The 23199-nt window shown below is 43.0% G+C and overlaps 1 protein-coding gene across 7 annotated transcripts in view; it reads left to right on the forward strand.

The window, feature by feature from the left end:
* Positions 1–794: 794 nt before the first annotated feature.
* The window catches only part of AKAP7 (A-kinase anchoring protein 7), a 162249-nt gene continuing 139844 nt past the window's right edge, over positions 795–23199 (forward strand). For 5 of the 7 annotated variants that reach the window (XM_056566554.1, XM_056566555.1, XM_056566553.1 and 2 more), the window contains exons 1-2: positions 795–1165; positions 18146–18295. In XM_056566554.1, the coding sequence (XP_056422529.1) occupies positions 934–1165; positions 18146–18295 (382 nt within the window). In that variant the 5' untranslated portion in view covers positions 795–933. The remainder of the gene's footprint in view (positions 1166–18145; positions 18296–23199) is intronic. The other 2 variants (XM_056566551.1, XM_056566552.1) reach the window with 2 other exon arrangements.

The following is a 23199-nucleotide window of genomic DNA, read 5'->3' on the forward strand; positions in this document are numbered from 1 at the left end:
AATAGTATTTTTTTTGTTGCGCCATACATTTTATGGTAAAGTGAGGGATGGCATTACAACGGACAACTGGTCACACAAAAAACAAGCTCTCATACTAGTCTGTGGATGAAAATATAAAAGTTATGATTTTTTGAAGGCGAGGAGGAAAAAACGAAAACGTTAAAATAAAATTGTCTGAGTCCTTAAGGCCAAAATGGTCTGAGTCCTTAAGGGGTAAAGCTTTGGCTCTATTCACACGGCAAAATTTGTGGACGGAAAAATTCCAGCCGGACATTCGGCAGGCAGCGGCCACCACGGTACTACGACAACTCGGAAACGCGCCATCTCTATGAAAAAATGGAAACTGTGCTTCTCCAAGCGGTCCTAGCGCCGTCCACTACAGATGGAATCTCTGCCTGATTATCTCTGTGCCGAGATCCCGTAGTCTGAATGAGCCTCAAAGGCTTTCTTAGGGGAGAAGCATGGAGGGGGTGGGGGACTATTTTGGTAGGATCACGTGCTCTTATAATACATTACTGATGTGATAAAATGTAGGATATACACTGGTCCACAATGCAGCCTCCTTACTAGGCATCCATGCAAGTACTGTGACGTATTAGAACTATACATGCCCTGCCCAATCTCAACACGTCATACACCCCCAGGTCTATACGTGCAGCCATTGTGCTGGGTGGTGTATTCTTCTCTATGCTGGAAAGCATTGGTCTTCAAACTGTCGCCCTCTAGATGTTACAAAACTACAATTCCCAGCATGCCCGGACAGCCGTTGGCTGTCCGGGCATGCTGGGAGTTGTAGTTTTGCAACATCTGGAGGGCCACAGTTTGAAGACTGCTGCTGTAAAGGAAAGATCACATACAGTCGACTAATGTGCTTCCTGCTTTGATTTTGCACAAGGTTTGACCCTCCCGCTGCACCGTAGCTGTTTACTAACCATGTGGACATGGCGCCGAGCGATAGTCTGCTCCCTTGTAAACATTACCCTGCGTGCAGCTTCACGGCGACCCTTCTGTGACGTCATCAGAGGGCCCTCACTGAAGTACAGGGTGACTACTCGGAACCCTCCCCCAATGAACTGTGATCCTCTATCTGTCCTTCCCCTGGCGGGTGAACGAGGACTAGAACTGCTCGGAGAACTGGAGGTCCCAGCAGCGCGGGCAAATGCAGGTGCGGGACCCTCAGGCTGTTACTGCTGATAAGTGTGACGACATGGTGACGTAGAAAGTCACATGACCTCAATGTGCTCCAGTAATCTGAAGGAATAAAGCCTTAGCCCTAACTACCTTGTCCCTACATCTATCTCACTGGGGTCTGGTACTTCATTATATGTTTATGGAGCTGAGATGGCTGTCATGCAAGGAGTGAAGCGCCTATGTGTGCACTTCTCCCCACTTGTTCTACCCATCAAAACTTTTGACGTTTTTATGAATGATACAACTTAATGGGGGTTATCCGGCAGGAGGAGGGATTTTTTTTTTTATATAGAAGAATGCCCATACTATAGTATAAAAAAATAAACCTTTGTTTACTTCCAGCACTCCAATGGTGCCTCTGATGTCTTTCTTCCCTCGCTGCGATCCTCTTCCTGAGCTGCAGTCTGTCCCACCGAGCTCAAGTGTCAAGCGTTTTTTTTATTTACTGTAGTATGGGTATTCTGAAAAAAACAAAAAAACTGCTTCATATCACCTTTTTATGGTTTATTCATACGTACAGTATTCCGTGAAGATTTTATGCGCAGGATATTCTGCTGCAGATTTCAGTGTAAACTGAATGATTGAATACAGCTTGAAATCCTGCGCATCAAATCTGCACGGAATGCTGTACGTGTGAATAGACCCTTAGGGTGCGTTCACACGCTCTTTGTTTTTGCGGGTTTTCCGCAGCGTATTTGAAAGGGTGCGGGCTCTACTCGGCTATCCGCAGCAGATTTTCCACGGAGGAATTTACACTGCGGAAAATCCGTCGCAAGCCCCATTGAAGTCAGTAGGGACTGCGGCGGATTTTCCGCAGTGTAAATTCCGTCGCGGACAATCTGCTATGGACAGCCCAGAAGAGCCTGCCCCTTTCAAATACGCAGCAGAAAACCAGCAAAAAACAAAGAGCGTGTGAACGCACCCTTAGGGTGCATTCCCACAGGGCGTATACGCAGCGTATTTGATGCTGCGCAAAATTTATGGCAGCAGCGGGAAATATGCTGCGTATTCCTCGCTCTCTATACACACAAGGCTTTCCGGCGGCAGCCCTATGCATGTAGTGAGTTTTGGAGGCGGGGCAGTGTGCCGGCGTGTCTGTGACGCACGGCTCCGCCTCCAAAACTCACTGCACACATAGGGCTGCCGCCGGAAAGCCCTGTGTGTATAGAGAGCGAGGAATATGCAGCGTATTTCCCACTGCTGCCATAAATTTTGCGCAACGTCAAATACGCTGCGTATACGCCCTGTGGTAACGCACCCTTAAGGTGTTTTCCAACCATGAATATTAGATCAGCAGGAATTCACATGCCGGTATCTCCACCAATCAGCTACTTGAAGGGACTTGTACAATGTCACCGTACTATAAGGCTCGGTTCACACTAAGGAATTTCCGCCTGCAATTCCGCTTTGAAATTGCAGGCAGAAATTCCGCATGCGCCCTGTGGGAACGCACCCTTAAGGTGTTTTCCAACCATGAATATTAGATCAGCAGGAATTCACATGCCGGTATCTCCACCAATCAGCTACTTGAAGGGACTTGTACAATGTCACCGTACTATAAGGCTCGGTTCACACTAAGGAATTTCCGCCTGCAATTCCGCTTTGAAATTGCAGGCAGAAATTCCGCATGCTAAAATGTATAGTATAGTGCAGTGGTCTTCAACCTGCGGACCTCCAGATGTTGCAAAACTACAACTCCCAGCATACCCGAACAGCCGTTGGCTGTCTGGGCATGCTGGGAGTTGTAGTTTTGCAACATCTGGAGGTCCGCAGGTTGAAGACCACTGGTAGTAAATGGGTTTCCGTTCACAAATTCACACTTTGAAATTTGTGAACGGAAAATCCGCTTGGAAATTTCCGCCTGAAGAATGGCGTTGCTCATTCTTCAGGCGGAAATACTCTCGGAACACATTGCAGTCTATTGGAGACTGCAGTGTCTGCGCGGTCCTAGCACCAACTGATTCAGTCGGCGCTGGCCTCAATTGGAATCTCCGAGCGGAAATTTTCTGCCCTGAGATTCCATGGTGTGAACCTAGCCTAAGTAGCTGCAGTGCAACAGACTACAGCTTTTTTCATATTCCAGTAATGAGGACAACGCTGCAGTACCTTACACCACCACTACTAAAGGTACGTTCACACCTACTTTGGGCTCGTTCACAGTACATCAGTCCCCGTTAATTCATGCCCGCTCTCAGATCCGTTCACGGCTTTTCCAAAGAGCTGTAAATAGATCCCATTGATGTCAACGGGCGGCATGCTCTGCTCTCCAGCAAAGTATATTTGTCCCATACTTAAATTTTCAATTCCCCCGCCAGAGCCCTGAATGGCCAGCACCGAGTGGCCATTCACGGTTCTCAGCAGGGTTTTTAAACTCGGATTGTGATTCAGAGAACTGGCCGGGGAAGGCAGTGCAATGCAAGGCCACCTGCTTCCCCAGCAGGAGCCGTCCCTCCTAATACTGCGCCTATGATGGGAGCAATAGTAGGAGAAATGGCTCCTGCCGGTGAAGCGTACAGCATTGTGCTGCGTTACCCAGCCGGCCGGAGGAGTGTCTTACATTGAGCCGCTTCCCTGGCAGGAGCCGTCCTTCCTACTGCTGCCAGCCATTCAGGGCTCTGGCGGGGGATTTGAAACAAAAAGTTTGGTAGAAATATACATCGCTGGGGAGGTGGAACATGCCGCCCGCTCCCTTGGCTAATAGCTTAGGATCACAATTGGTCTCAGAAGTGAGACCCGGTGCGATCAATCCCTCAGCCCCTGTACTACTAACCCCAACATGGAACAGACTCTGTTCAATGATGGGGGTAGTAGTACAAGCACTATTGTAGTCTCCCCTTCCGCTTCAGACTCCAGCAGCCGGGGAACTACTTCTCCAATCATGGGAACGAGTCTGTTCCATGCTGGGAGTAGTAGTACCCCAGCTACAGAAGTCTGTAGGCGGCTGACTTTTTCACTGTTAACGGATGAAAACCTGATGTAAAAGGGTGCCACTAAATGGCATCAGTTTGCATCCGTTTGTTAGTACGGTCCGTTTAGCAGTAATCATGGGAGAATAGCGGGATGGGAGACAACGGTCGTGTGAACCTAGCCTTAGTTCACTGCAAATTTAATCAGTATAAATAGCTGTAAGTATGTGCGAACATACCCTATGGGTATGTTCACACTACAGAGTGTGAACGGAATCTCCACTCGTGAGCGGAGATTCAGCCTGGCAGCCGATGGTGGCGGTAGGACTGCGCGGCACTGCCCTCATGGTGATGGCTATGCAGTACTCGTGGACTTCTGCGCAAAGAATTAACATGTTCTTTCTTTGCGCGGAACAATTTCAGCGGCGGAATTGTCCGCCGCTGAAATTCCGCAGTGTGAACGGGTCTCGCAGAGACCCATTCACACTAATGTTAAATTCACACAGCGGAATTCCGCGGGAATTCCGTAGTGTGAACATACCCTAATAGTACAACAATGCAAGGACAAGAGCAAGTAAACAATGAAAAGTTTGCATCGCTTATACAAGCCCTATGGCCACTTTAAATAGGACATCTGATGATGGATTTGGTAGAAGGGTATGTGTTTACATTTTGCAGCAACTTCCAAGCCCAAGACTTACGAGAGGCTTCGGGATACAGATTTGACTGAAGTCCCATGCAAGTCTATGGGACTTCGAGCAAATCTGTCTCCCGATCACTAAAGCATAGAAAACGTAGGCAGAAAATAACTATTTGGCCCATCTAGTCTGCCTATATTCTGAATACTATGAATAGTCCCTGGCCCTATCTTATGTGAAGGATAGCCTTATGCTTTTCCCATGCATGCTTAACCCCTTAAATGGGCACTGTCAGATACAAAAACTTTTGATATGTTGTAAAGCATGTATAACCAATAGGTTTTGCAATTGCTTTCATTTGAACATTTTCAGTATTTCATACTGAAAAAGCCAAACAACTGCCCCCCCCCCCCTGCCTGCTTGGACACATACTAGCCCTGCTGTGTCCATGCGTCATCACCTATGTCATGGACACACTTCCTTGATTGACAGCTGTGAGTGCAGGGCTCACAGCTGGAGGAAAAATCCTCCCACTGTCAGCTTGTGTCCCGCTACTGTCAGTGAGAACATGCTGGGAGTTGTAGTTTTGCTGATGCTAGGGGAGATGTGAGCAGACAGCATACTGAGGGAGGGGGCGGAGACCTGTACAGTGAGGCCACGCCCCCTCCCTTTGAGAGGAATTCAGACTAGTGAGCTAAATTAAAAGTGTAATAAAAAAATAAATAAAGGTGCTAGACACATAACAGTTAGATGTACATGGTCAGGATTAGATATACACACAAAAGAAAAAGGAGTCATTTCACCAATTCTTTTAAACAATATATTTCTTTATTTAGTAACATAAAAACAAGAGAGGAAACAATCCCCAAGGGGAGAAAAAACAAGTGGCAAAACAAAAGGGTGTCACTCCGAGCCCCTCCAGTAACCCTTATGACAATATACGACTATAAAATATTACTGTCCCCAATAAAGTGCATATGCATGAATCAAGTAGCAGGATACCTATATGTGCAATAATGCAAAACAGTACTAAAGTGCAACAGTATTACATAGTAAAAGATAGCACTGTCCATTGTCCCAAAAGAAAAATCAAAACAGCACCACAAAGGTATATATGCAAGATTAGGGGGTATACATACAGAAAATATCCTAAGTGGGGAGGAGGAGATCGGAGCGACACCACTCCAACGCTGGCGTTTCGGCAGGAAAGCCTTTGACGAGGAGTGATGTGCATCCAGTGGGGGTTACCTTTTATATAGGCATCCACCAATGAGCTGCCAGATCCATATATTTGTAACTTATCTCACTTGTGCGGCGAGATGTCGGCGCGCGCGCCTCTGGATGCCGGATAACCGCCAGCTTCCGGGTGTTTTTTTGTGATTTACCATATTTGTGGCTTTATGGGTACTTTCTAATTCTTGTTCTATTTTTTCCCCTATTACTATTGATGTTATGTGTATGCATATATTTCTTTGAGAAGGGGGTATTATTGCATATACATATAGATATATGTTCACTTCGCACTTTTTTAATACCTTTTTAATATCTTTTTAATATCTTTATTATTCACTTACACATCATCTTATCATTCACGTTAATACACAATTTATTTATTTTTTTATAACATCATTCACTTTTTATATATCATTCACTTATTAATTTTGGTGTGGTTGAGAGAGTGTTGTGTACGCATGTTATACATTTTATGTGTAACCAGCGCACGCACACCTTAGTATATGTGTGCACACTATGATTTTCAGAGTTTTTTTTTACACGTTTTTTAAGTATCACGAATTATTTGTATTTATTTATCTATTAATTATGGATATATTAATTTCATTTCACATTATATACGTATATAGTATTCACTTAACACTTAATATTTCCAATATTTTTTATATATTTTTTATATTACACTTCACTATATTATTATTCTTATATTACATTCTCACATTAATTGCACGTCATCCTAATACTAATGAATTATTAATTATGAATTATTATATATATTATATATATATATATATATATATATATATATATTTTTTTTTTTTTATATTTGCATATATATGAATTTAATTCAGGGGTTTTATATCTACTTTATATCTATGTACCCATTTATTCTTATCTATAAAATATTTTAAAGTATTATGGTCACCAATATGTTAACAATATTGTCATTATTATTTATTGTTATATTATTAATGTTATTAATTTGCTGTCTAAGATCACTATATAGGGGTTAAGTTCTTTTCCTTGTTATGAATGGGGCCGGCCCCTAGGGGAAGCATAGAGTACTCTGTATTATCTTCACGATGTGCGGCGTAGTGCGCCGGACTGCGGGACCCACGGCTGCGTGTGTGTGGCGTCAGGTGACCCAGTCATGTGACTGGGTCTGTGACGCGGCACCCGGAAGCTGGCGGTTATCCCGCATCCAGAGGCGCGCGCGCCGACATCTCGCCGCACAGGTGAGATAAGTTACAAATATATGGATCTGGCAGCTCATTGGTGGATGCCTATATAAAAGGTAACCCCCACTGGATGCACATCACTCCTCGTCAAAGGCTTTCCTGCCGAAACGCCAGCGTTGGAGTGGTGTCGCTCCGATCTCCTCCTCCCCACTTAGGATATTTTCTGTATGTATACCCCCTAATCTTGCATATATACCTTTGTGGTGCTGTTTTGATTTTTCTTTTGGGACAATGGACAGTGCTATCTTTTACTATGTAATACTGTTGCACTTTAGTACTGTTTTGCATTATTGCACATATAGGTATCCTGCTACTTGATTCATGCATATGCACTTTATTGGGGACAGTAATATTTTATAGTCGTATATTGTCATAAGGGTTACTGGAGGGGCTCGGAGTGACACCCTTTTGTTTTGCCACTTGCTTTTTCTCCCCTTGGGGATTGTTTCCTCTCTTGTTTTTATGTTACTAAATAAAGAAATATATTGTTTATATGAATTGGTGAAATGACTCCTTTTTCTTTTGTGTGTATATATAGTGTGGCTTTGGGAGATCATAGAGCATATAATATATTTGGGTCAGTTTTATTGATTATTTATTTAATGGTGGTTTTCCACTAACGTTATCATTAGACCCATAATCGGATACAGTTTTTTGATGGTCAGGATTAGGTACTGAGTGATATATTAAAAAAAAAATGTTGTTGGATCTGACGGGTACGCTTTAAGGACTCCGTTTTTGCACTTTAGTTTTTTTTTCTCCTTACGTTTAAAAAATCATAATTCTTTCAATTTTGCACCTAAAAATCCATATGATGGCTTATTTTTTGCGCCACCAATTCTACTTTGTAATCACATCAGTCCTTTTACCCAAAAATCTACGACAAAACAGAAAAAAAGTCATTGTGTGACAAAATTGAAGAAAAAATGCAATTTTGTAATTTTTGGGGGCTTCTGTTTCTACGCAGTACATTTTGCGGTAAAAATGACACCTTCTCTTTATTCTGTAGGTCCATACGGTTAAAATGATACCCTACTTATATAGGTTTGATTTTGTCGTACTTCTGGAAAAAGTCATAACTATTTGCACGAAAAGTAATATGTTTAAATGGTCATCTTCTGACCCCTATAACTATTTTATTTTTCCGCGTACGGGGCGGTTTGAGGGCTCATTTTTTGCGCCGTGATCTGAAGTTTTTAGCGGTACCATTTATGTATTGATCAGATTTTTGATCGCTTTTTATTCATTTTTTTCAGGATATAAAAAGTGACCAAAAATACACTATTATGGAAATCGGAATTTATTTGCGCATACGCCATTGACCGTGCGGTTAAATTAATTATATATTTTCATAATTTGGACATTTTTTGCACGCAGCAATACCACATATGTTTATTTTTATTTATACAGTTTTTTTTTTCTTAAATGGGAAAAGGGGGGGTGATTTAAACTTTAATTAAGGAAGGTTTTATTTTTCCTCTTTTTTTTTTTTGCAATGTTATAGCTCCCATAGGGGGCTATAACACTGCACACACTGATCTTTTACATTGATCAATGGTTTCTCATAGGAAACCATTGATTAATGATTCTGTCGCTTGACTGCTCATGCCTTGATCTCAGGCACGGGCCAGTCATTCGGCGATCGGACACACGGGAGGAAGGTAGGGGCCCTCCTTGTGTGCTCCAGCTGTTCGGAACGCTGCGATTTCACCACGGCGGTCCCGAACAGCCGACTGAGCTAGCCGGGGTATGTTTATCCACTTTAGACGCGGCGATCAACTTTGAACGGCGCGTCTAAAGGGTTAATAGCGCGCGGCACTGTGATCAGTGCCGCGCGCTTTTAGCCACGGGTTCCGGCTGGGCTCAACCCCCTATGAAAGGGAGCAGACTCAGAAAGGGAGCGGACTCAGGGCGTACAGGTATGCCCTGAGTCCTTAAGAAGTTAAACTCCTTCACTGTATTTGAAGCTACACTTCTCCAGAAAGGCTATTTCATGCTGTGCAGCGGATTTTGTGCAGCGTGAAATATGCCGTGTATATGCTACATGTGACCCTACCTTAAATAGGCACTGTCAGAATCAGAAGCTTCTTATATGTTGTACATCTTGGCAAAATATAAATCTTTCTAGTAATCTTCATAAAAATTTTTATTTTCCCATCGCCATGACAGCACCACCTGAGAGAGGGACTCCGTCCGCCCCTAGGGACAGGAAACCTTGGAGAATAAAAGGAAGTCCACTCCTCTCCATCCTCAGTGGTTTCCTGTCCCTATGGGAAGCCTGGAGAAGCCCCAGTCTCAGAGGGGCTTTAGGAATGACTGAGGGATTTCTTTATGCTGGGCCCCTCGGTGTAGGTGGTGAAGAATCCCTTATGATCCCTAATGAGGGACCCCAGCCGAGCTCACGTTTTTCCTCTAGTTAAACCTCCCGCCCTCCCCCCACTCTCCTCCGTCGGAACCCGGTGTTAACTCACAAGTTTTAATTGTGTCCGCTGTCGCTAGTTGCGGGCGGGTTGCGGCGAGGAAACCTGCAGCAAGCATATTGGGCACCGAGATTAGCACCGTCACTGCCGTGCAAGTGGCGATGCAAGAGGAAGCTGGAGGTCAGAAGGGGGCGGATGTGACATCACACACCGGGCCTCCGGCGCTCAGGAGGCGGCAGATTTAAAAGGAGATTCTTTTCTGTCATTCTTCCTCCTGTGGTGAGCCGGCCAGTCATTCATACCTGCCAGCATTGGAGTGGGGGGTTTTCTTCCTGTGTTCCAGCATGAGTACTAGCGGTGATAACCCGAGGCGTACTCCATCTGACTCATCTGCAAAGATGCTATCTTCGGTACCGGCAGTTTCTGAGTGTATTTTTTCTATGTTTTTAAGTATTTTTTTACTAAGTTGTGGTCTTTTTGGTTATTTTCAGCACGGTGATGATGCACCTAGGAAACCTTACAAAAAGACAAAAAATCGTGAATATAACATGTGTAGAGGAATATTACCTCCTGAATATGGAAAGGCTTCATGTCAGTCCTGTATTGATAGGCTGATCACTTCAGAAGTTCCAGCCTTAGTTCCGTCTCTTCTGGCACAAATGCAGGATCTCATTAGAAAAGAGATCCAGTCATCCATTCAGAGTTTAACGACAGCTGCTAATCCTGTGGTTACTGATTCTGCACCTCTTCCCACTGTTTCTACTGGTATTACTGCTCCAGTAGTCTTAAATCAATCTGATTCTGATGAAGAGGGTATTATTGTGCCTGATGGGTCGGACTCAGGAGAAGAGTCAGAGGAAGACTCCTCAGGGAAAGTGTTTTTTTCCCCTGAGGACACAGACCAATTGGTGAAGGCGGTTCGTTCCGCTCAAAATATGGAAGAGCCCAGAGAACCAAGGTCAATCCAAGACATTATGTGTGAGGGTCTTGATTCTAAAAAATATAGGGTATTCCCTATACACAAGATTATTTCTAAAGTTATCCATAAAGAATGGGAGAACCCTGACAAAAAGTCTTTTTTGCCTAAGGTTTTAAAAAGAAAATATCCATTCGCTGACACTGAAACTAAAACTTGGGATCACACACCAAAAATTGATGTGTCTATTTCTAAGATCTCTAGGAAGGGATCTATCCCATTTGAAGACATTGGGACCCTTAAGGATCCAATGGATAAAAGAATGGAAATGTTTTTTAAAAGAGCATGGGAAGCATCAGGGGCAGCCTTGAAACCTTGGGACCTCTGTAGCCATATCCGTTTTAGTTTGGTTAGATCAGTTAACCTCTAACATACAAAATAAGGTACCAAGGGAACAGCTCTTAGCCTCCATCCCTACTATCCGTAAGGGGGTGGCCTTCTTAGCTGACTCCACCTCAGATGCACTAAGGTTATCTGCCCGTGCTGGAGCACTGTCGAATTCGGCTAGGAGGGCTTTATGGTTAAAACATTGGTCAGGTGAAGTGTCCTCAAAAAATTTATTATGTGCCATCCCCTGTGAAGGAGAGCATTTGTTTGGGTCTGTTCTTTCTGATATACTTGAGAAAGCAAATGACAGGAAGAAAAAGTTTCCCTTTGACTTTAGCAAACGTAACTAGTCCTTTCGTTCCAGGGGGCGAGGTGGAAGTCAGAATAGAGGACGAGGTCAGTCAGGGCGCTGGAAATTCTCCAAAAAGAATAATGGCCTCATGTTCAACCAGCCTCAAACCTCAAAAAATACAGGATCTCAATGTCGGGGTCCTGCGAGTGGGTGGCAGACTGCAGAATTACTTTCCAGCGTGGCTAAAAATAGCAGGCAGTTCCCAGGTTCTGGACATCATTCAGAATGGTCTGCGCTGGGAATTTTGCAGCCTCCCTCCCACTCGCTTTATCATAACCAAAAATCCTGTAGGGTCAATAGGTCAAATCTCATTACAACAGGAAGTTCTTCTGTTAATGAAAAAAGGGGTTCTAGTACAGGTACCATCAGGTCAGGAGTGTCAGGGATTTTATTACACTGTTCATGGTGAAAAAACCCAACAACACCTTTCGGGTAATTATAAATTTAAAACCTCTAAACAGATTTATAAAATACCAAAATTTCAAAATGGAAACATTAAAATCAACTGTAAACCTGCTTACAAAAAATGTTGGAATTAAAGGGGTACTCTTTTTCTTTTAAATCAACTGGTGGTAGAAAGTTAAACATATTTGTAAATTACTCCTATTAAAAAATCTTAATCCTTCCAGTACTTATCAGCTGCTGAATGCTACAGAGGAAATTCCTTTCTTTTTGGAACACTGATGACATTACGAGCACAGTGCTCTCTGCTGACATCTCTGTCCATTTTAGCAACCATGCATAGCAGATGCATAGCAGATGTATGCTAAGGGCAGCATGGTGGCTCAGTGGTTAGCACTGCTGCCTTGCAGTGCTGGGAACTTGAGTTCAAATCCCACTAAGGAAAACAATAAATAAAGCATTATTATTATAATAACGTCAGCAGAGAGAACTGTGCTCGTGATGTCATCAGAGAGCATTCCAAAAAGAAAAGAATTTCCTCTGTAGTATTCAGCAGCTAATAAGTACAGGAAGGATTAAGATTTTTTAATAGAAGTAATTTGCAAATATGTTTAACTTTCTGCCACCAGTTGATTTAAAAGAAAAAAGGTTTTCACCGGAGTACCCCTTTAAAGGATGCCTACTTCCATGTAGCCATAAATCCGGATTTTCAAAAGTACCTAAGAATTGCTGTGCACCTAGGCCCCAGACTAATGCATCTCCAGTTTTGTGCCCTTCCCTTTGGGATCTCAGTAGTTCCAAGGATCTTCACTAAAGTGATATCAGAGATGGCAGCACACATAAGGGAAGAGGAAGGAATATTCATCCCATACCTGGACGACTTTCTCCTGGTAGCAGACTCAGCTTCAAAGGTCCTCTTCTATACAGAAAAACATCTAGCGTCAATATCAGCAGTTCATCTAAAGGGCTCCCTCAATACCAGAGCAGACTATCTGAGCAGGCATCGTCTCCATCAGGGAGAATGGTGCCTAAACAAGGACATATTAAAAAAAAATTTGTGTACTATGGGCTATCCTCAGATAGATCTTTTTGCCACCAGCGAGAATCGCCAAGTAAAACAGTTTCTCTCCCTGTCCCCCTCAGAGAACCCTACAGCAGTGGACGCACTGTCCCGGTACTGGAAGGGGAGTCTGAGCTATGCCTTCCCTCCACTAGCGTTAATACCACGAGTTCTAAAAAAGATTTGAGAGGACAGGGCGAGGGTCATTCTCATAGCTCCATTCTGGCCCCGCAGGGCCTGGGAGATGTCATTAACAAACCCTTGGGTCTTACCAGAACAACCGGATCTTTTGTTTCAGGGTCCTGTATTCCATCAAGATACTCACAGTCGGCACCTAACTGCATGGAATTTGAAAGGGTAATTCTGAGGAGCAAAGGTTTATCTGATTGTCATCTCTATATTACAGTCAAGTAGGAAACCTGTTACCTCAGCAATATACTTTAAGTTTATAGACCCATCCTTGGTGGACTTTAACAAACCCAATATTGCGTCAATTCTGGACTTTCTTCAGAAAGGATTAGAAAAAGGTCTTAAGCTAGCCACCCTCAAGGTCCAAGTGTCAGCACTAGCCAGTCATCCATGGATTGTGAGATATTTTAAGGCAATCAAAAGGCTCCAAATTCCAAAACTTCCTAAAACTCCTTCTTGGGATTTAACCTTAGTTCTCAATATGTTATGTGGTGAACCCTTTGAGCCAGTTTCCTCTATCTCCATCAGACACCTGACTCTGAAGACTGCTCTCCTGGTAGCTGTTACCTCTGCTCGTAGAGTGGGTGAAATAGCTAATTTTTCTTGCCTTGAGCCATATACTCGTATCCTAGATGATAGAATAGTTCTTAGGACTGACCCAGCATTTTTACCGAAAGTGGTATCTAATTTTCATTTGTCTCAGGAAATAGTCTTACCCTCATTTTGTAGCAATCCAGCAAATGATAGAGAGAAGTCTTTTCATATGCTGGATGTAAGGAGGTGTTTTATTTCTTATTTGAAAAGAACTAAGGATTTTAGGAAATCAAATAGACTGTTTGTACAATTCTGTGGCCAAAATAAGGGTAATAGTGTTAGAAGTGACACCATAGCTAGATGGATTAGGGAGGCTATTTGTTTGTCTTATGTCTCCTCTGGCCTTTCTCCTCCTGTTGGTCTCAAGGCTCACTCTACACGTGCAGTTGCATCCTCTTGGGCCGAGAGGAGAGGGGCCTCGATAGACCAAATCTGTAAGGCGGCCACCTGATCGTCTCCCCACACTTTTTTTCGCCACTATAGGTTGGATGTGGGGAGCTGTTCTGATTTATCCTTTGGTCGTAAGGTTCTCCAAACTGTTATCCCACCCTAATCTTGGTCTCTGGTATTCTCTCAGGTGGTGCTGTCATGGCGATGGGAAAAGCCGGTAATTACTCACCCGTAATTCTGTTTTCACGAGCCATGACCGCACCACTGCATTCCCACCCTTTTGTCTTTTCTAAATATTGTATCACGGGTGTTTAGGTCACTTGGGTGTAAAAAATAAATAAATAAATAAATAAATAAAAGAAATTTATGTTTGCTTGTTTAGTTATTGTTGTTTTCATGACTGTTATTACTAACTAAGTAGGAAGGCTCTTCTAGGTCTCTGTAACTCACTGAGGATGGAGAGGAGTGGACTTCCTTTTATTCTCCAAGGTTTCCTGTCCCTGGGGGCGGAGTCCCTCTCTCAGGTGGTGCTGTCATGGTTACCGGTGAGTAATTACCGGCTTTCTGTGGTGTCCCGGTACCGTATTGCATACCGTACCTAGTGTGGTGGTCCCCAAAGTCAGAGTAACTACGCTCAGGTAGGGTCCCCCAGGTTGGACAGCCCCTAGTCGCCTCTCCTCTACTCTAATTCTACAATGTTGATACATGTACATATTTAGTAATAATTTATATTTAATATAATGTATAGTACTTACCTTGTTTGGTGTCGCAGGACCTTCGGTCATGTGACTATGTTAATATCCTCTATGGTATGTTGGAGCACCTTTGGAGGTCCTTGGGTCACATGTTATCCATAATCCTTTGTAATGGTGATTGACACACGTATTGGACCAATTAGCACTAGCCCAGCCCCTGCCCATATAAGGGAGCTGAAGCCAATTATCGCTCTCTTGGGTTGCTGCTCTCGTGGATGCTGGACTAGCAGGACGGATCTGCGCAACTTGCAAAGACACACTTGTCCTGAAAACCTACTGGCCTCAGCGGAACTAAACCGTGAGTTCTAAATTACTCCCCGCCAAAAACTACTGGACCGCAACTAAATCCCCTAAATCCAGTGGAACAGCGCATATTATCGTAGAGACTCTAAATTGCTAAAGTCCCAACCTTTGTCAATCTCCAAAGAAAGTTTGCATGTATAGCAACTGTTCCGGTTATGAAGCTTGCATAAAATCTTCAGTAAAAGTTACAACTGTTTCAGCAAACTCTTCGGTTGTGGACATTCTATTATTATCTACCTCCCTATCGCTCTTGGGAAGGGTGGCGGTAGGACAAGCATTACTGAGGAGCCCTCACCGTGGCATCACGAATAGCAAGGGTTAACAAGCACCCTTTAGTCACCGCACAGCTACACTCCCCATACCCTACTCCCCCAGGCTATCACATTTCCTTTTTATAGAATTCATGGCTTATAAAAAAAAAAAGACTACTAGGGCTCCACATACCATTTAGAACACAATCCTATGTGGCTCAAGCATCTTCTTTGTACCAGTTGAAGCACAGGCTGGGACAAGGTCCTTAAAGTGAGGGCAGAACTAGCACTCCTTTGTGCTCACTCCTGTCTGAAAACAGAGAGGAGGCGGTTACAGAGCAGCCTGCAGTGATTGGATGAAGAGACCCAGCACAGCAGACTCGGGGAGTAAGTGAATGCATGGGGAGTGAGGGCGGACTCAGTGCTTGCCTTGGACATGCCCATTCCTGAGCAGTGAGCCAAATACAGAAGCTAGACATCTAAAGAATCTGCATGACCTAGTAAGCATTATTTTTTTCTGTGATATGACAGGTACGCTTTAAACATTTAATCAGTTGGAGTGTTGGGAGTCGGATTTAAGGTTTTCCCTGTTTATTTATTTAGTGTTTTCTTGTTTTGTTTTTTAAACGTGAATAGCATAATTAATTCTATATTTATATGATTTGGTATGGAAATGCTATAGATTTCAGCTGCCTGGACGTACTGTTCCTTATTAAAGTCAATGGAGCCTACCAGAAATGTGGTCAGACATAGATATGAGCACCTTGTAGAAAGGTGTGCCCAGTCCTATATGAATTCAGTCTGTAGTGCATATAGTTGGCATGGCTATGGGTTGATTTATCAAAACCTGTGCAGAAAAAAAATGACCAGCTGCCCATAGCAACCAATTAGATTGCTTCTTTAAATTTTAAAAAGGCGTCTGCAAAATAAAAATGACTGGTTGCTATGGGCAACTGCACCACTCGTCCGTTACACAGGTTTTGATAAATCTCCCGCCTCTAAACTTTCATTTTGCAGGACTCAGTGTAGCATGCATTAGTATGCATGAATGATGGACTGGTACAGAGAGAGGACTTTTCCCACAAAGCTTTGTGATCTAGAGATGTTACCACCGACACAGTGTTTCAGGGGTAAGGGACTCAAAGTTAGACAATCCTTTCTCTATGCATTTGGTGGCTTTATTTCTTTAAAAAAATCCTTTTTTAAAAGATGCCTCTCTCTTCTGATGTCACACTTGCTCCACCTGTTGATTGACGCACTGCACTGGCCAGCCAGCAGCAGCACAGTGTATATTGCCCGCGCATTCGCTATCAATAAGGATTACAACGCACATGCAGGGAGTGTGACAGGTTGAGAATCATACTCATTGACAGCACATAAGTGGGCAATACAGGACAGCCGCTTGCCAGTTAGACTAGTGTGTCAATCAGTAGGCATTGTGGACCCCTGTCCATGCCTCTCTGACACTTAGAGATGCTCAAAAAAATGATTAAAAAAAAAAGTAAAGCAACCAAGTGTACAGAGAAAGGCATGCCTTCCATAAGTCATACAGTAGAAATAAATAAAAACCAGCTGACCCCTCCTGTGTGGGTCCGTTAATACGGCAGCAGCAGCAGCGTGTGTCTCATGCGTGTGTCTCCAAGGAAAAAGCAGATATCCGGCTCCCAGTAGATGAATAAAATCCAAACTTGAATTCCTTAAAAACGTACAGGTGGAAAAATGTAGAAAAACCAACAAAGGGTAAAAGCACAAATGAAACACCAACACGTTTTGACTTGTCAACAAGTCTTACTCATGGCACATTATTTGGACACAACACTCGGTTTAAATATACCGGTACTAGACACGTGACACGCCATCTGAAGTGCACACCCCCTACAATATTGTCATACCTCCGGGCGGAGGAAAAAAACTAAAGGATCCAATGATACACTGCCATAATATCCACAGAAAATATATACAAGGTATACGCATTCTCAATAACAATATTATCCTGCTATAAATAGCAGTTATATCTCATGAGGAATACACAGTAATTAAGTATGTAAAACATTTATATATTATAATAAGCAGCACGGGAGAACAGACAAACTGTTTGTTTCAATAAATGTGAGACAGATCATTTCTATGATTGAGACCAGAAGGATAGCGGCTTTCTAGGTTAAGTATCCAGAATGCTTCACGTTTAGATACTTGCTTGTTCCAATGCCCTCCTCTTCGGGGCGGGCATACCTTTTCTATGCCAGATACACTGCACTTCGGCATAGACCCAGAATGTATTTCCATTACATGTTTATTAAAACCTGATAATGATCTGGCTGCACTTCTATCAATGTTTGGTAAGTACATGTGTTCCTGAATTCTAGTCTCCAGTTTTCTAGTAGTGAAACCTACATATTGTAGGTTGCACTCTTTACAAATTATGGCAATTTATCAAGGTTTTTAATATTATGTTGCTGCCCTGTTTTGAATAAACTAAATGTAGTAGAATTAGTCATATATACATGTCTCACATCTGGGATGACCGTATTTGTAATTCCCTCTACTAGATGACCACGTATCACTTAGTGTGACTAAGGCCTTAGGGTGGATTCATACTGATAGACTAACAGCTGTTTCGGTTACCTTAATCTGTCATACATTCTACGTGTGTTGCATTGTGAAGAAACATACAGAAAATCAGCAGAATTTTTTTTCTGGAATATTTCAGTGGCATTTTATAAAACCCTATTCACTTGTAATTTACTTTTCATTATTGCATATTCTGCTTTTACAATGACGTTGTGTAGTCCTTGCATTACTTTGATCAGGTCCAACCATTTTGTATTATGGTAATTTTTGTCATGCATTATGTATCATAGGATATCAATGCAAAATATTGACTTTACTTACCAATTACACTGATTTCTTTTTCACTCAGAAAATAAAGCCACAGAAAGAAATCGCCAAAAGAGAAAACGGAAGATAACACAAAGGAAAACACGTTCCCATAAAAAGAAGCCTGGATCAGTGGAAAGTCTTCTAACAGAGCTGCCGTTTGCAAATGTGGATATTACTTCTGTGTTTGAAAGTAAGAATGGTTTTATATATATATATATATATATATATATATATATATATATATATATATATATATATATATATATATATATATATATATATAGTGGACATCTGATTCTTAAGAAGGTATCTTAAGAAGAAAGGAAAGACTCAAATGTATCCAATAAAATGATTAAGACTTTATTCATGCAACTTATAGCAGAGAGGTTAAACACAGAGCCATCAATGAGTTTTGGACTAACAAGGCCTTTTTCATGGCTGACTAAGGGCTTAATTTTTTTGCCATGAATAAGTCCAAAACAAGTTGGTGATTATGTGTTTTACCTCTCTGATATATTTCTGGAAGGTTCTTGAATAAAGTCTTATTGGTTTTATTGGATACACTGGAGTCATTTTTATCTGTTCCATTGTGTGTGCTCCCTGGCATCTCCCTCCGTTCCTCTTGTCCTGTGGTAGGAGCTGGTTAATTTAATGCTACTTATCTAAAGAAGACAACCCCTGTCCATAATTCCTAACAGATCATGCTACCATTAATAATCGGTTGACGTCTAAGGACGGGCTGACTTATCCTAAGATGGCAAGCAGTGTATGGTGCGGGCCCCACAGCTGATTCCTGTAGCTGGGGGCCGCTGTTAATAGCCAACATGCTGCGATCGTCACGGGTGCTTGTTAACCCTTTAGATAGCCGCTGACAATGGCGTCTAAAGGGACTTTTAACCAGTCCCTGGTGGTCCGGTGGGGTGGATCTCCCACAGCGCGATCGCGGAGGGGGGGGGGGGAATCGATCCACTGTGGAGGTTGCCAGAGGGCTTACCTCTCCTGTAGTCTGGTCCGTGGCTCTGTGCTTGATAGAGCCTGGCTGGACCAGGCTTTATCAATCGAGCGCAGAGCACACAGATCAATGTAATTCTATGGAACTACATTGATCTGTATGAGGAATCCTAATGATTCCTCCTCAAAGTCCCCTAAGGGGACTAATAAAGTGTTAAAAAAAAAAGTTTAATAAGATTAAAAATAAAAACACCCATTAACCCATTCCATATTAAAAGTTTGAATCACCCCCTTTTTCCCAAATTCCATATAAAAACATGTAAACATAATAAAAATATGGTATCGCTGTGTGCTCAAATGTCTGAACTATAAAAATATAATGTTAATTAGCCCCTTGCTGCAGAACGCTGTTTATAAACAGCGCTGCGGCCTGACAGGGTTATAAAGCGAGCTCAGGAGCATACCTGCACAGTCCCATCTGCTATCAGCAGCCAGGACCCGTGGCTAATGCCGGACATCGCCGTTCAGGCAGATGTCCGGCATTAACTCTTTAGATGCGGCGATCAAAGTTGATTTCCGCATCTAAAGTGAAAGCTTCCCGGCAGCTCAGTCGGGCTGAACGAGACCACCGCAGTGTCACAATCAGCTAGGATGCACAAGCGCGGTCCCTTACCTGCCTCCTCAGCGTCCGATCGCCAAATGACTGCTCCATGCCTGAGATCCAGGCAGGAGCAGTCAAGCGGCGATAACACTGATCAATGCTATGCTATGGCATAGCATTGATCAGTGCCTGCAATCAGTATAATGCATGTTATAGCCCCCTCCCCAAATAAAAGTTTGAATCACCCCCCCTTTTCCCATTAAAAAAGAAAAACTGTGTAAGTAAAAATAAACATATGTGGTATTGCCGCATGTGTAAATGTCAGAACTATAAAAATATATTGTTAATTAAACTGCACGGTCAATGACGTACGCGCAAAAAAAAATTCCAAAGTCCAAAATAGTGTAATCTTGGTCACTTTTTATACAGTATAAAAATGAATAAAAAACGATCAAAAAGTTGGATGAAAACACAAAAAACAGGGGTTGATTTCTTTCATTATCAACAACTCAATGACAATCTGTGTTCCTGCGTGTCCTTCCTGTGAAGACCGTAGCACTTGAGTAAGACCATGCTAATGCTTCATTTATGCAAGCTGCTGTTTTAATAGCAAGTTCTCATACCTCTTTGAATTCTTGTGACCTTTCTCACTTGGAATAATGTGGAAAAGAAGAGACAATTCTTCCCCTTGGCACCATGGACGATAGTCAATTAGGATTTTGTATTTTTAATAACCTAATCTTTAAACCAGTGCTTTAAACTCCATAGACCAGCAATTTTTTCATCATTCAAAGGAATTAAATGAAAACTGACAGCCTGGTCACCCACACTAACCTGAATATACAGGGAGACCTGTTTCTAATGCTTCTTACCTGGTAACAATTGGTGCAGTCATTCAGGAGATGTTCATCTTGTTGCTAATATGGTAATTTCTTATGCTTTCTCCTGTCTGCTCCTGCCAATAACTCCACCCTCTCCATAAATATTCATCCCCACTTTCTCAGCATGTCCGTGAAGGGGGTGTACTTATCAGCTTAAGGGGGCAGGGTTATTGACCAGAGTGGGAGGGGGAAAACATACAGCAGCAGCCCACCTCCATTGCACATAAGAAGAAGAAGACATTACCATATTAACAACAAGATAAATCCCCTTTACGGCTGCACCAATTTTCATCCAGTAAGATGCCTTAGAAACAAGGTCACCCACACTATCTACCTCTCAGGTTCCCTTTACGGTGTTTTCACACATACAGTATATTGGGTAGATTTAAAGCGCAGGATTTTGTGTGGTGTCAGTTAGGGTAATGTGTAATTAACCGCTTCATGATGCCAGGGCTGACCTGTACACCACCCGATGTAGACCAGCTTCTCCTGTGCCAGGCACGGGGCAAATAATCACTCCGACGCAAGGTTACGGATAGCTGGTATGCTTTAGGTTGGAAAGGTGGTACAATCCGTTACAGCTCAGATTAGCGTGAAGGAGATGCAGGGTGAACTTAGGGAAGCTTATCGGCTTGCTGTGACTTATAGTTGATTGTGTATATAACGGACTCTGCAACATCTGGAGGGCCACAGTTTTGAGACCACTGTGCAGTGGTGTCCAAACTGTAGCCCTTCCAGATGTCGCAAAACTACAACTCTCAGCATGCCCAGACAGTCCAGGCATGCTGGGAGTTGTAGTTCTGTAACATCTGGCCCATTAGATGTTTCAGAACTACAACTCCCAGCATGTTGGAGGGCTACAGTTTAGACACTACTACACAGTGGTCTCCAAACTGTTCTCCTCCAGTTGTTGCATAACTGCAACTCCCAACATGTCCTTCGGCTGTCAGGGCATGCTGGGAGTTATAGTTTTGCAACAGCTGGAGGCACACTGGTTGGGAAACACTGAGTTTAGTAACAAACTCTGTGTTTTGCAACCAGTGTGCCTCCAGCTGTTGCATAACTATAACCCCAAAAATGCACGGATAGCCAAAAGGCATGCTGGAAGTTGTAGTTTTGCAACAGCTGGAGGTTTGCCCCCTCCCCCCCCCCCCCCATCATGTTAATGTACAGGGTACATTCACACGGGCGGGGGTTTACAGCAAGCCTTTGGTGCAAGTTTGAGATGCATCAAATTTTCCGCCGCAGCTCAAACTCCTAGCGGAAAACTTGCTGTGAACCCTGCCTATTTGAATGTACCCTAAAAACACTACACTGCCCTACACAAAATAAAAAGTAAGAAACACTACATATACACATACCCTTACACAGTTACAGCCCCCCCCCCCAATAAATAAATAAAAATGTCTTTTACAACAGTGTTTCCAAAACGGAGCCTCCAGCTGTTGCAAAACAACAACTCCCAGTATTGCCGGACAGCTATTGACTGTCCAGGCATGCTGGGAGTTTTGCTGCAGCTGGAGGCACCCTGTTTGGGAATCACTGGCGTAGAATACCCCTATGTCCAGCCCTGTGCAAATCCCTAATATAGGCCTCAAATGTGCATGGCGCTCCCTCACTTCAGAGCCCTGTCGTATTTCAAGGCAACAGTTTAGGGTCACATATGGGGTATTTCCGTACTCGGGAGAAATTGCCTTACAAATTTTGGGGGGCTTTTTCTCCTTTTCACCTTTTATGAAAAGGTAAAGTTGGGGTCTACTCCAGCATGTTGTTGTAAAAAATGTTTACACTAACATGCTGGTGTTGCCCCATACTTTTGTAACGCAATTTCTGCTGAGTATGAAAATACCACATATGTGGACATAAAATTCTCTGCGGGCGCACAACAAAGCTCAGGAGTGAGAGCGCCACGTACATTTGAGGTGATTTGCACAGGGGTTGCTGATACCTCGTTTCTGACTTAAACACAAAAAAATAAAACACCAACATGTGACCCCATTTTGGAAACTATACCCCCGACGGAACGTAACAAGGGGTATAGTAAGCCTTTACACCCCACAGGTGTTTGAAGAATTTTCGTTAAAGTTGGACGTGAAAATGAAATTTTTAAATTTTTTCACTAAAAGGCTGGTGTTATCCCAAATTTTTCATTTTCACAAGGGATAATAGGAAAAAAGCCCCCCAAATTGTGTAACCCCATTCTTCTGAGTATATAAATACCCCATATGTGGATGTAAAGTGCTCTTCGGCGCACTACAGTGCTCAGAAGAGAAGGAGCGCCATTGGGCTTTTGGAGAGAGAATTTGGCTGGAATTGAAGGCCATGTGCGTTTACAGAGCCCCCATGGTGCCAGAACAGTGGAACCCCCCCCCCCCCACATGTGACCCCATTTTGGAAACTACACCCCTCACGGAATGTAATAAGGGGTGCAGTGAGCATTTACACCCCACAGGTATCTGACATATTTTTGGAACAGTGGTCCATGAAAATGAAAAATACAAATTTTTCATTTGCACAGCCCACTGATCCAAAGATTTGTCAAATGCCAGTGGGATGTAAATGCTCACTGCACCCATTGTTACATTCTGTGAGGGGTGTAGTTTCCGAAATAGGGTCACATGTGGGGAGGGGTCCACTGTTCTGGCACCATGGGGGCTTTGT

This window comes from Hyla sarda, chromosome 3, assembly GCF_029499605.1.
Source record: "Hyla sarda isolate aHylSar1 chromosome 3, aHylSar1.hap1, whole genome shotgun sequence".
Lineage (NCBI taxonomy): Eukaryota > Metazoa > Chordata > Amphibia > Anura > Hylidae > Hyla > Hyla sarda.